General features: G+C 36.1%; 1 protein-coding gene across 6 annotated transcripts in view; it reads left to right on the top strand.

The window, feature by feature from the left end:
- The window catches only part of LOC109932714 (formin-binding protein 1), a 183,920-nt gene that overhangs the window by 126,229 nt on the left and 43,780 nt on the right, over positions 1-13,911 (top strand). For 4 of the 6 annotated variants that reach the window (XM_048613504.1, XM_048613507.1, XM_048613508.1 and 1 more), the window contains 2 exons: positions 4,025-4,039; positions 12,028-12,137. In XM_048613504.1, coding sequence (XP_048469461.1) covers positions 4,025-4,039; positions 12,028-12,137 — 125 coding nt within the window. The remainder of the gene's footprint in view (positions 1-4,024; positions 4,040-12,027; positions 12,138-13,911) is intronic. The other 2 variants (XM_048613509.1, XM_048613506.1) reach the window with 1 other exon arrangement.

Here is a 13,911-nt window from a genome sequence, read left to right as displayed (position 1 = left end):
ACGATCTCATTGTCCCCATCAGATTTCAATAATTCAGTCCCTAAAAGTTGATGCAGGATTTGAAAAATATATTAATGAGCAGATATTTAGATTCTTTAGGTATTAATCCAGTGCCACCAGGATAATGCCAATTTTAAATTTCTTTTTAAAAGGTGGGCTCCACTAATACATGTCAGGCTGGAGAAAGGCGCAATATGGATGTTTTTCCCTGCATTTCAACTTCTAATGCATTGGCCTGGGAATAATTGATCTTGCCATTGTATGCTTAAAATGGAAAGTTTAATTTCATACCGTGAATATACCATTTTTTGGAGAGTAGAAAATAATTCTAAGGGTTTAAATTTAAGTGGGAGAGAGGGGGCATGAGGAAAATATTGTTCATGAAGAAGTCTTGCCTGAAATCTCGGTGAGGTAGATGTCAAGAAGTGTTTAGCTGTTGTGTTAGAGATAAGATTTTGGATCAGAATTTATGATCTACAGACAGCTGAGCTAAACTCATAGTGGGGTTCTTTTTACATTGCTGGCATTACCAGTTCAACATGTTACTCAAATCTGCCTGCGGCCACATAAATGGCATAAAGTGAAATATAGAGCTGCATCCAAGATGAAAAGAGTATTTCATTTAAATCAATATAATTCCGAACAGATTGCAATTGAGTCCTTGGTTTATATTGAGCCATTTTTGCTACTGGGGTATATATAAATCATTGAGATGATTCTTGAAAGGATATAGCTAATTTGAGTTGCAGGGTTCCCGCTGATTTCTATGGAAAAAGAATGAAGTCATCTTTCTGAAAATATTGAGATCATCCACAATAGATTATGCCAGAAATCTGAAAAAGCCCAGCCAACAATAAATTACAGTCAGATTTAACGTGATGAATAGCACTTTTGAAGAGTAAGTGTTGAATGCAGGCAGCCCAAGTATTATACCAAACAGATAAAATTGGGTGTCATAGATTGCATAGAAGAAATTTGTTATCTTGCCTTGCCTTTGGGAAACTCATTCACTTCATGTAGATTCCTTCACTACGCCTAATGAAGGATTGGAATAATAGGTCAGTACTTTGATCTTCTAATCTATAGTATATTGGATACCTATGTTGTTGCTATCTCTGAGCAGTGATGTAAGCACATCTGTTTACCCATGTTTTCAAAAGGGGAATAATGCTGCAGAGAAACCAAAAGAGAAATGTAGTGGAATGAAAGAAAAATTGAAATTGATGACAGCAAATACACAATTTATGGTGTAATTTCTAAGAAGGCATGCTGATATGGATTCTGCTTTTGGGGCATTAATTCACATTTCTGAATTTTCTAGCTGTAGTTAAAATATTTTGGATGATGAATTAACTTATTGAACAGCATTTGTAATATGTAAGATCACATTCAACTAATATCAGGGTTGTGGCTAGTCCTGGTACTTTTTGTAAACACCTTTTTCTGAGGTAATGCATTAACTTTGCAATATTTTACAGTAATGTTAGCTATAATTGAATCTTGCGTAAAATAATTTATAATTTCAGTTTGCATATTTTAATAAAGTAAATTAAGTTTTGAATCCAGAATAAATACTTTGTGTTTAATGTGCAGTTATCTAATACCAGAAGGATGTACAGTGTAGAGTAACATTTTTGTTTACTTAGAATTTTGATATTTATGAAGCTTTGTCATTCATTTCCAAATTAATTAATTCTTAAAATAATGGGCATCACTGGCTTGGCTAGAATTTATGCCTATCCCCAGTTTCCTTGATTTCAGTTCAGTTCTGTTTGTTTGATTTGGTTATGTATTGTGTTGACTTCATTTTTGGTTCTGTTTTAAATACCTGACAATTGTTATTCTGACTCCATCTCACATGAATTATCCACAAACAAAGAGTCAGTTTGAAAGGCTTAAAAGGATTTTACTTCATTGAATTTAATTTAAGAATAGTTTATGTTTGATACAGAAAAATACTATTTTGTCATTTTAGTTTCTTATTTTTAAGGAGTATTTTTTTTCCATTTGAAAGTTTTAAAAAGCAATTTAAAAGCATTTTTAATAGTACTAGATTTTAGTTTACCTAAATTTTGGTTTTAAAATTCCATTTAGTTTTTCCACAGGGTGCGAGATAAGTAGTACATTAAATGTGAAGCTTTCATGTTTGTGCTGTGCAAGTAGTTTGTCTGTTAGAAAAGCTTATGTTACATCTTCATTGTTCTGGGCTAAGGTTCATAAGGTGGCCATTCTGTAATGTTATTCGAATGTAAATAATATGATTTTGGCAGTAAGTTTTGTGACATGCAGAGCAATATTCTTGGCTGTACTTAATTATTATATGTTGGCTTTCATTACTGACCCTTCAGTTTAAAACTATGAATCACTGACCATAAGGGCATGGGAAACAAATACCATTCAGCCCATCCAGCACTTATTCTTCAAATCTAAGAGTCTATTTTTAAAACACTTGTGTTTATAAAGCCCGGTGGGGGGAAAGATACTTAAATTTCTCTTTGATGGTTGCTGGTTTATTTAGAAACCATAGTACTGATAGAATGCAACCATAGAAGTTAAGCACTTGACTGTAAAAACCAAAGTTTGATGTAGGTTTTAACTCAGAGTTGCCTATCACCGAAAATTACTCAATTTTGTTAGTAAGTATCTCGAGCTTTTAGCCAAGTTGGTGATTAAAGCATCATTTGAAAGCAAAGTGTTTCATCATTGTTTGTCTTGTTTAGTTAAAGTGGCATTCATTGTAATCTGATCACAGAGTAATATTGGGAATAACTGTGGGCTTGAATTTCAGCAATAGTTAGAACATTACTGAAAATCTTACATTTTTTGAACATTTTTTAATTGGTGGAAAAGACTCTGCTTGACTCTCGTGTGGTGCTTGCAAGTTATCTGAATAACATGGTAGAAAATGTAATAATATCCTCATTCCAATAATTTGTACTTACAAGTTTAAACTTTCATCATGAGCACTTTGCCTTCGAATGCAGTAGTCTACAGGCTCCGAAATCAATCACAATATATTTGACACGTTGCTATTGATCAGACCACTGTTGGTGTACTAGATATCAACATTTCCTTCTTTATGAAAGATGGCATGTCTTAATTCTATACTTTGAGATGAAAGACAGAAAGGATTGAAAATGAGAAAATTGAGCTGTCTGGAATTTAAACAATGTTGTATTGTCCTTATAATACTGTATAGAACAGAGGATGAGTAACAGAAAAGAACATCATGTTTATTTTTCATTAAGATGTATGGCTCTGTAGTTCACAAGCAAGTAGTAAATAGCACTTTTCCTAATTAGTGATCTATAAATAACTAATGCGTATTTTCCAGTACTTATTCTGAAGGCACTTCAATTAAATAATGGTATGAGAAGGAGCTGCTAAAAGATGAAAATAGTGGTTGTGACAAAGAGAATGTGAGACCTGGGATGTCATTTTGAATGTCACTAATAAACTTGCTTTAGACTAAATTTGCAGTTGTATTAACGCCTGTCAGAAAGACCAAAGAGAACATTTGCTTTGCAACTAGAAGTTTGGGGTGTAAGGATGATATTTGATTTGCAGCGTCTGATGGACCCCACGCCACTAAAATTATGAAAATATAACAGTGGATGCAAGTTAGATTGATGTCTTAGGATTTTGTTTAGTCTTTTGATTTACAGAATCATGTTTTTGAAAGTAAAATGGGTTGGACAATTTCCAATAGAGTGAATTGTACACAGCGTGTAATAGGAATAGACGTAATGACCTAACTGTTCCAATCTCTCTTGTTCTTGTATTACACTGTTCACATCTTGCACTGATATTGTACAGTTATTTTAGTAGTACTTTAGTAGTATAATTTTCACATCTTCATGGATCATTTTAAGATGGCTTCCTTATGAACCAGGTTCACTAATGTTCACAATGTTCATTCAATACAGATAATTCTTGAGAAGTATTTACAAATGCGTAATCATTTTCTATTGACTTGTCAATTTTTTTTTCTTTTTCCACCTTTCCTCTCCAATTTTGCGTGAAGCTTTCTCTCAAACTGGTAAGCAATGTGGCATTTTGTGTGTCTGTTCAAGTTCTAATATGATTTACCAATCCTGTTAACCACCTGCGAAGTTAATTGTGACAATCCTTGAATTTATCTTTCATCCATCAATGTATTGTTTTGTCAGAAAACTTTGTACAGGCCTGGAATCTAATTGAGGTGATCATGGTATCTTGGTTTAACCAAAACTTTAAGCAACTAACATGTGCATTTAAAAGTACAACACTTTTTTTCTGTTGATCTTCATATATCTGATTTGTAATGCTAATAAACTAAATAATTTATCTGTGTTTTCTGTGGTAAGTTTGTGTATTGAAGCAAGTTTGCACATGTTGTGTTAATTTTAGTTGTCCACGTGCAGGCTCCTGGCATATTAATCCAATCACACAATCTGCAAATAATTCACATGTGGTCTATATTGAGATTAGATCATCACAGAATATTTTCTACATTCCAAAGAGCACAGTACATGCACATATTGAAAATAGAAAGTTTACTAATGACTTAAAAATTTCTTTCCACAAATGCAGAGCTGGGCCTACAATTACTTTTACACTTTTTTTGCACAGAGTGGTTAGTGTATGGAATGACCTGCCAGAAGAAGTGTTGGACGCAGGTACAGTTAGAATGTTTAAGAGACATTTGGATAAGTACATGAGCAGAAAAGGTTTTAGAGGGATATAGGCCAAATGCAGGCAGATAGGGCTAGTTTAGTTTGGGAACATGGTCAGTGTGGACTAGTTGGACCAAAGGGCCTGTTTCCATGCTGTATGACTCAATGATTTAAGTCCTTTGCCTGTCACTGACCTTGAGAAGCCCTGCATACCAGTTATATATTAATCAGAATATTCATCATTCATTGCTGGTAACTTTTATTTTCCTGTTTTTGTAAAGGTGAAGAAAAAATATTTTAAAACCTTTGTTAGGAGGCTAGGCTAGAATTTTTCTCTCTTATATACTGAGGAAAGTATTTCTCTTGTAATATCAGTTATTGAAGTTTAAGCAGTTTAAACCATGGATTCACCCTACAAAGACGGAATAATGGAATTGCAAGAGTCAAAATTTGGGGAGACCGCATTGATAAAGGTGACAGAGTTAACAGAAATTGCTAGCAAAAACACGTTTCCATGAATTCAATTGATATGACATGAATTTCAGTCATGCTCTTGTATTATTCATATTATCTGGATAGCTGTCAGAATTTTAACTGCATTTTTTTGAAGTGTCTCTTGTTTGTTTTACGGATCATGTCTGAAATACTTTGAAAAGAAACTACTCTGTTATTGAATGTCAAAAATTAATTTATCCTTTCATGTTCAATATTAGTTAATTTGCTTAAAACTGGTTATTTCTTTCTGATAATGCTACCAAACACTTAGCAAAACATTACATATTTTGACGCAATGCTCTCAAAACAACAGCATTCTTTAGAAATCTGAGAATTTGTCTCCCAAAGTTAAAATCAGGTTATCCAAAAAGGATAGCATTCGTCAATTTTTCACAAACTCAAAAACACATAAATCCTAAATTGACCTTGTTTGCAATTGCTTCATCTGTACATTGAAAAGAATATTCAAGAAATACTTCCAATGTGAGATATTTTTTCCTCTTTGGCAAAAGAGCAGGTAATGAAGGGACATGTTTTTTAGAGTGAAACTAACACTCAGATCAAGTTAAGAAGGCTCGAAGGGATGCCGTAGCTTTGGGCTTTTCACATATACTGGGGTTCTGAAGTTCTAATGTCAAGTGAAACAAAGAAGTATAATATATAACCATGAAGCTAAATGCTCAACCTAAATAAAAAGGTCCTTCACGCTCAGTGTTCAATAATTCTGTACCATAATTTTGCATGCAGCCAGAATCTCAGAACTATTACAGTGCAGGAGGAGGCCATGTAGCCCATTGTGCCTGCACCAGCTCTTTAAGCATTTTAACTTAAGTCTCAATCTTCTGTCTTTTCCTCTTAATACTGCAGATTATTTCTATTTAAATAATTATTCACTGCTGCCTTGAATGCTTCAATTGAACCTGTGTTCAGCACCCTTCCAGGCAGTGTATTCCAGATCCTAAAAGATCTTGTTTTTTTGCCTCAACTTGCATTTGCTTCTTTTGCAAAAAAACCAAAACTGTACCGTCTGATTCTCAATCCTTTTATGAGTCTACTGTATAGACCTCTCATGATTTTGGAAACTTAGATCATAGAATCCCTACAGTATGGAAACAGGCCCTTTGGCCCAACAAGTCCACACCAACCCTCAGAGCATTCCACCCAGACCCATCGCCCTATAATCCACCTAATTTACACATCCCTGAACACTATGGGCAATTTAGCATGTCCAATCCACCTAGCCTTCACATCTTTGGACTGTGGGAGGAAACCCAGGCAGACACGAGAAGACAATCGCGCAAGGGCGGAATCAAACCCGGGTGCCTGGCGCTGTGAGGCAGCAGTGCTAACCACTTAGCCACCGTGCCACCCCAAACTTCAATCAAATCTCCCATTATCTTTCCCCTCTACACGGAAAACAGCCTCAATGTTTCCAGCTTTGCACTTAAATGAAGTGTTTCATCCCTTGAAATGTTTTGTAAACCTCTTCTGCACACTCTCCAATGTATTTGCATCCTTCCTATAGTATAGCCCCCAGAAATGGATGCAATTCTCCAGCTGAAGTCTAACCAATGTCCTAAAGCAGTTCATTATAACCTCCCAGCTCCTAGAATACTATATTCTTTATTAATAGCACTGTCAACCTGTCTGGCCACTCTTAATGACTTATGTCCATATACACCCAGGTCTCTTTGCTCCTGAACACACTTGAAAATAGTACTCTTCATTTGATATCAAGCACAGGGAATGCAGGAGAAACTCCGGTTTGACAGCATCTGTGGAAAGAGAAACGGTTACCATTTCGAGTCCAATATGACTCCTCTTCTGAAGTTCTGAAAAAGTGTCATTCCGGACTCAAAACATTAACTCTGAGTTTCTCTCTCTATAAATGCCGCTAGATCTGCTGAGTTTCTCCAGCATTCTTTGTTTGTTTCCAATTTCCAGCAATATTTTGCTTTTACTCTCTTTCGTTTATACTGTCTCTACTGTCTCTCCATGTTTGTACAGAGAGATTTCAAGATTGGACAAATCTGAAGGCTATATCTGACACAAAGTCCTCCTAAATAAGAGCATACCATTAGAATTTATGAAAGCTAAACCTTTGGCACTAACTTAAGTGACATGTACAAATAGTTAGGTTCCAAAATAACACAAAAATGATTTTGAAGTTATTTCTTCCTTGTGTTATTACATAGACGCAAAGCAGGATTTTAAACACTTACTTTACAAAAGACTTAGGACATTTAAGAAAATGCAGCATCTTTTGGTTTTGTACAATTCCTGGCCAATGCTTTTTCAGGCTTTTTTCCCCATTCCTCCACACTCCGTGCCGTGTAACCATCCATTACTGCTTGTTGGCCTTTAATGGCCAGAGGCAGTGTAACTTTGAATAATGGCAGGGCATCACGACTAAAATACACTTCTTAATAATCTGGCCTAGACAGAATATTCTTTATTGTCACATGTACTCCATTGTAGAAATACAGTGAAAAGCTTTTACAATGTCTGCCAGTCATGCGCCATCTTAGGTACAAGTGCCTAGGTACAAATCTTGGATATAAAAGAGAAATAAAAACTAGTTGCATTACTTTACAGAGGTTAAAAAATAAGTTAGAAATAAGACATCGTTGAAGAAGTGACATTACGGTCAAGTAAAAAATTTCAAATGAACATTACTTATAGCAGATAGGAAGTTATAAACGTTTCTGCCCAATGTTTGCATTGATACACTAGCCATCTATATGAATGAGTCACTGAGAAGAGGCTCAGGGATGTAAAGGGAATCATAGTGGAATACACTGCAGTAATAGCGCAAAAATAAAGAATTTGCTAAAATGTATTCTGTGTTGCAGTCAAAGTGTGACAGCCTTATTAACAGTCCTCCTTTGAGGTTTAAAATCAGACTTTTGAATTTTATGTGGACATACTTATTTATTCAAGAATGTCACATTGGAAATTATACCTTGTGACATTTGTGTTTAATTCTTTACAGTAGTGTAATGCTTTCTCTGGTGGAAGCCTTTTTCATAACGCAGAGATGAAGCCAAATATATGGGAACCCTACTTAAGCTACATCCATGTAAAAAATGTTGTTCATTTAAGTTAGTTAACTTGTTTAATAATAGTATATTAGTATTATTAAATGTTCAAAATAATTTCTTTTGTCCGCACTGAACAATCAATCATTCAGGACTTGCAATGATTTTCATGAATGCTCAGATTGTAAATTTCAGTGCACCACAGAACAATTAAGTTACTATGTTGTGTATTGAAATGGAAATATATAATGTAGTATGCAGAACTTACTGCAGCGCATGTTTGAGATGATAAAGAATTTAATCGGCTCAATATATTTAACCATTGAATTGAAAGTTTGCTGCTTCCAGGCACCCATGGCTACCTCTGCTTTCAAGCTCCTTCTGGATATCTGAAAGTTTCTATACTTTGGTTTTGCATAGTAGAATTCAAGCTCCAAACAAAAATGAAAAATGTTAAAATTTCTGCAGTTTCTCTAAAAGATGAGTTAGCTTCTTAGGGTAATTAAGATCACTTAAAGGTGCAGACAAAGGTGTTAGAAGTTTTATCACTAGCCTAATGCATGCACCTCCGTTCACACAAGAAAAATCGTTAAAGCATTTCCAGTCACACCTTTCTAATGATCATTGATGGTAATTTCAGCATTACTGGAATGCCTGTTTCGGTAACTTCACCTATTCATGAAACTGCTATGCAAAAATTTTAAAATTGCCATACACTGAATTGATATTCAATTTAGAATTAATCTAATTCAAAATTGGAACAGTGTTTGGTCGCCGACGTTCATTTATTTAAAAGCATTGTATGAATTGATATACACACAGTAACATGATGAAAGCAATGAACCTTCGAAATGAATCTTCACAGAAGTAACTTGTTATGTGTGAGAATTTATTTCAGGTAAATGTAGACCTTCATCTACAATTATGTTGTGGGTTTAGTGAGGTGTTAATATAATCGATATCTGGCAGAGCTTAGAGCAAACTTACCAGATGTGTAAAGCTGACCATCAAGAAGACTTTGGGAACATTGACCAGGATCTACCTTTTGTATTTTCACCCTCATTATACCCTTTTGAATAGCTAACATGCCAAGAGCAACACTTGAATGATCAGCATCCTACATTGTATGTGTGGTAATGGATTCTAAAACTTTATCAGACTTTTTTAAAGTCAGGCATCTGTGTTCAAAATCCTGTTTGGATTCAACATTACATGAGTAATTTTCATAGACTGTACACAGGAGATGCTGACAGTATAGCAAATCTGGGATGAAGAAGCAGGCAGACATAATGCCACTGTTTGAAAGTGGTGACATCATTAGAATTCTCCACACCAACACTTTTAAAAAACATTCATCCAGCCCTGCACCTTGTTGTCTCTTTTAAAAAACGTACCAGCTTATATGAAGAGTATTTTTGAGTAGCTGCCTTCTTTCCCTCCTGAATGTCAAACACATGCCTGGTTACCTGACTCAGAAGCAGGCAAAAAATCCCAAAGAATTGTAGATTCTGGAAATCAGAAACAAACGGAAATTGCTTAGAAAACTCAGCAGGTCTAGCAGCATCTGTGAAGAGAAAGCAGAGTTAACATTTCAGGTCCACTGACCCTTCTTCTGAACTGGGGTTTAAAACCGGCTTTCTCCCCACAGATGTTGCAAGGCCTGGTGAGTTTTCCCAGCAATTTGTGTTTTTGTATCTGATTTCCAACATTTGCAATTCTTTGATTTTTTTTGCCTAGTATTTAACTCACTGCCACATCCCTTTCAGGAATGCCCACTTTGAAGAAATTCTGCACCTCTATCAGAAGCAGTCAACCAGAACTGCTCCAGTGGTTTAAATTTCTTGGAATAGGAATGTGGGGACAATACAAGCTGACAAATGAAGGAGTTACTTATCTGTAATATCAGTATTCCCTTCTAAATTATTTGCTTTGGGCTTGTCTCCTTATAATTTTTATGTGGAATGGTATCCACAATAAAGATATTGTGAAAGCCCTTGTTATCTTTTAGCAGTGCATGCTACAGTGTACACAAGATGCATCAAGTCTGAACTACTTGCACAAAAGAGACACAAGAACAAGATTAGAAAACTTCAGTTATTCAGAATGTGCATATTGTTGTCAACTAAATCTACATTGTGGAATATTATTTCTCACAGTTTGAAAGAACATTTTTGCTCTCCAAGGTGCAGGAAAAATAGAGTTACATAAGGAAAATGTTGTGCATCACTGATTAGTTTTAAATGACTAAGTTAAATTTTGTGGAAGTGCATGCATCAGAAAGGGAACTCTGCAGATTAACAAGGGAAAATGAATGCTGTATAGCATCTAAAATGAACTCATTGTTAGATGAGGATAAAGACTAATCAATTAGTCGATGCTACTTTTGGAATTATTGTCACTCAATCAATATTCATAAATGTGATTCATTAAAAAATATTCAATTGACAGCATTACTTTTAATATAATCCTTTCCTATTCAGGCAGTACAAAAGTATCTTTCTGGTATGAAAATGGAATTTGAGATTGTACTTCCTTCATGATGAGGGAGTAATTGAACAACACATTAGATTTCTCCTGATATTAATCTGAAGTAATCAGTTCACCTGGTTAGGTTATTTTGATTTCTCCCAATTATGGCAACATTTAGTTTGATGATTATAGGCAGCTGCTTATATTTTTAACAACTTTCATTTCTATGGTTCACCCTTACCCGTAATGTGGTTGGGATCTTCCAAAAAAAAAGTGTTGACTAAGTCCAAAAGTAGAAGAGTTTGGAGTAGGGAAACCCATCATCTACAAAGATGGCACAGCCCAACAAACCTCCAGCGGACAGCTGGGCTTTCTACCAGAATTAAGGAAATGCCAGTTGCCAAGAGTTGGCAGCCAGTTCAGAGGTCAGCTACTCCAGCAGTCCCATGGCAATGCAATGGCTGCGCTAAAATTGCTCCTTCATACAGACTCCCAGCGATGATGATGTTTGGGGTTGAGGTGGTGGGGGATGGAGGGGATAGAAGATTGTTTCTGGTGTTCAGGATTTATGGGGAAAATGGGATATGGGGATTGTAAGCAAGGGCAAATGGTGATTCTCAGTGGCCACCCACCAGCCCCAGGTTTAGTCCTTCAGTTGTGCAAACATCAAGGGCACTGTTTCCAATTGATAACCTGCCCACACTGGTTTAGCTGTCGACTAGGCTAACTGTTTGTTGTACAGTCTAGAGCTGAAATAATTATAGTCCAGAAGAGATGTGGCCCAGGCAGTCATTAGGTTCACTTTCTACCTCCAGTTCTGGAAGATTTCTTCCAATTGCATTATCCAATGTTGAAAACTTGGGGCACACACTGTAAAATAGCCATCAGAAATGACATTTCAATTCCCTAGTGTTTCCAGGAGATCCTTTGATAGTGGGAGACTGGCAAAATTGCAAAAGAATTTCAACTGGCAGCGACATTTATACTTTATGAAGAAATTGGAATGCTATTAGTAAATGCACACAAATATCCATATATGTGAGAGTTTCCACTGTGTTAGGAATTATTTTCTGAACTAAGTACAAAATGTTACAGGAAACAGTACACTAACATCAAGTCAAATCAAAAATGTACTGCATGAATGTCTGTATCTAGTGTTAGTTAACTGGTTATTAAAGCAGGCAAATGGCCTGCATAATGGCAGTAAGGCTAAATTATTTTAGTTTTGACAGACAAGAACTCCTGGCAAGGAAAGTTTTCTTTTTAAAATGACTGTCGCTTTGCTAAAGTTTGGCACCGAGACAGAAGTATGACTCTAAAAATATAAATCCTGCTTGAGACACTGACTTTGGTGATTACAATTTGGACAGGGTTCAGGACCAGAAGACTTCAGCAATCTTCCACCAGAGCAACGAAGAAAGAAACTTCAGCAAAAAATTGATGAAATTAACAAAGAAATCCAGAAAGAATCTGATCAAAAGTAAGTATGATTCTTCACATAATACAGAATTTTTTTGCATTTGCGTTGACTGTCCACCATATACAAGGCATAAGTCAGAAGTGTGATGGAATATGCTCAGCTTGTCTGGATGAGTATTGATGCTTGACACCATCAAGGTCAAAATAGCCCACTTGATTGATACCACATCCACAAACATCCACTCCCTCTACCACTGACTCCAGTAGCAGCAGTATTTACCATCTACAGGATGCATTGTAGAAATTCAGCACCTTCAAAGCTCGAGATCATTACCATCTAGAAGGACAAGGGCAGCAGATAAATGGGAACACCGCTACCTACTAGTCCTCCTTTGAGCCACTCATCACCCTGGCTTGGAAATATATTGCCTTCCTTCATTGTCACTAGGTAAAAATCCTGGAATTCTGTCCCTAATGGTATTTTGGAACTACCTGCAGCATACAGACTGCAACAGTTCAAGAAGGCAGTTCACACCACCTTCTCGAGAGCAAATAGAGATGGGTAATAAATCACAGAATTGTTATAGCATAGGAGGAGGCCATTCAGCCCATTGTGCCTGTCTGGTTCTGTCACTTAGTACCAGTCTCCCACCTTTTCCCTAAGTCCCTGCACACCATTTCTATCCAAATAATCGTCCAGAACCCTTGATTGTCTTAATTGAACTTGCCTGTATCACATTTCCAAGCAGTGCATTCCATACCCTAACTACTTGTTGTGTGAAAAAAATTTTCTTATCACCCCTGCTTTGTTTGCATGTCACTTTAAATCAATGTCATCTCATTCTTCTTCCTTTTTCGAGCAGGAACAGCTGTCCTATCCAGCCTGCTCATGATTTAAAAAAACTCCACTAAATCTTCTGTCAGCTGCCTTTTCTCCAAGCAGGACACTCCCAACTTCTTTAATCTATCCTCATATCTGAAATTTCTCATTCCTAGAACCATTCTTGTACATTGCTTCTGCACTGTTTCCAAAGCATTCACATCTTTCCCATAATGTGGTAGCCACAACTGTACACAGTACTCCAGCTGAAGTCTAACAGGTATCTTGTTCAAGTTCAACATCACCTACCTTCTCTTGTACTCTATGCCTCTATTAATAAAGCTGAGAATACTGTATCCTTTAACTGCACTGTCCTTGTGGCTACCATCCATGAGCTGTGCACATATACACCCAAGTCCCTGTACCCTCTTTCAATGTTTTCCAGCCCAAGTGCATCACTTTACATTTCTGATGTTGGCCCAACCAGTGACACCCACGTCCCACGAGTCTTTTTTTTTGTTTTAAAAAAGACTTAAAAGCTAATGACAGTACTGGCAATAGTAATTACCTGTTAAAAGTTTCTTGTGAGTGCTTCACATCTTCAGTTACTTGAAGTTCAAATTTGAATTAACTATCATTTTACTGTTGATCTCCCTTCATTTGTTTCTCAGGAAGTATTTTAGCCGGCTAGTTGATTGTTTAAAAAAAGTTAGAAAAATAAATATTAAATCATTAAATATTTGATGGGTCAACGAAGAAGAACCTTCTTACACTGAATTTTGGCATTTGATTGTTTTTTAACTCGGCATAGTTTCTGTTATAGCTTCTCAGTTTTCTCAGCATCAAAGAAGAAGGCAAGGAGACTTTACACTTTATCAATAAAATAAACTAAAAACCAAAAGAACTGCAGATACTGTAAATCAGGAACAAAAACAAAGTTGCTGGAAAAGCTCAGCAGGTCTGGCAGCATCTGTGAAGAGAAAATCAGAGTTAACGTTTTGGGTCCAGTGACCCT

This window comes from Rhincodon typus, chromosome 28, assembly GCF_021869965.1.
Source record: "Rhincodon typus isolate 14 chromosome 28, sRhiTyp1.1, whole genome shotgun sequence".
NCBI lineage: Eukaryota > Metazoa > Chordata > Chondrichthyes > Orectolobiformes > Rhincodontidae > Rhincodon > Rhincodon typus.
Note: the sequence above shows the minus strand (reverse complement) of the source record. Positions and strands in the feature narration are given on the sequence as shown.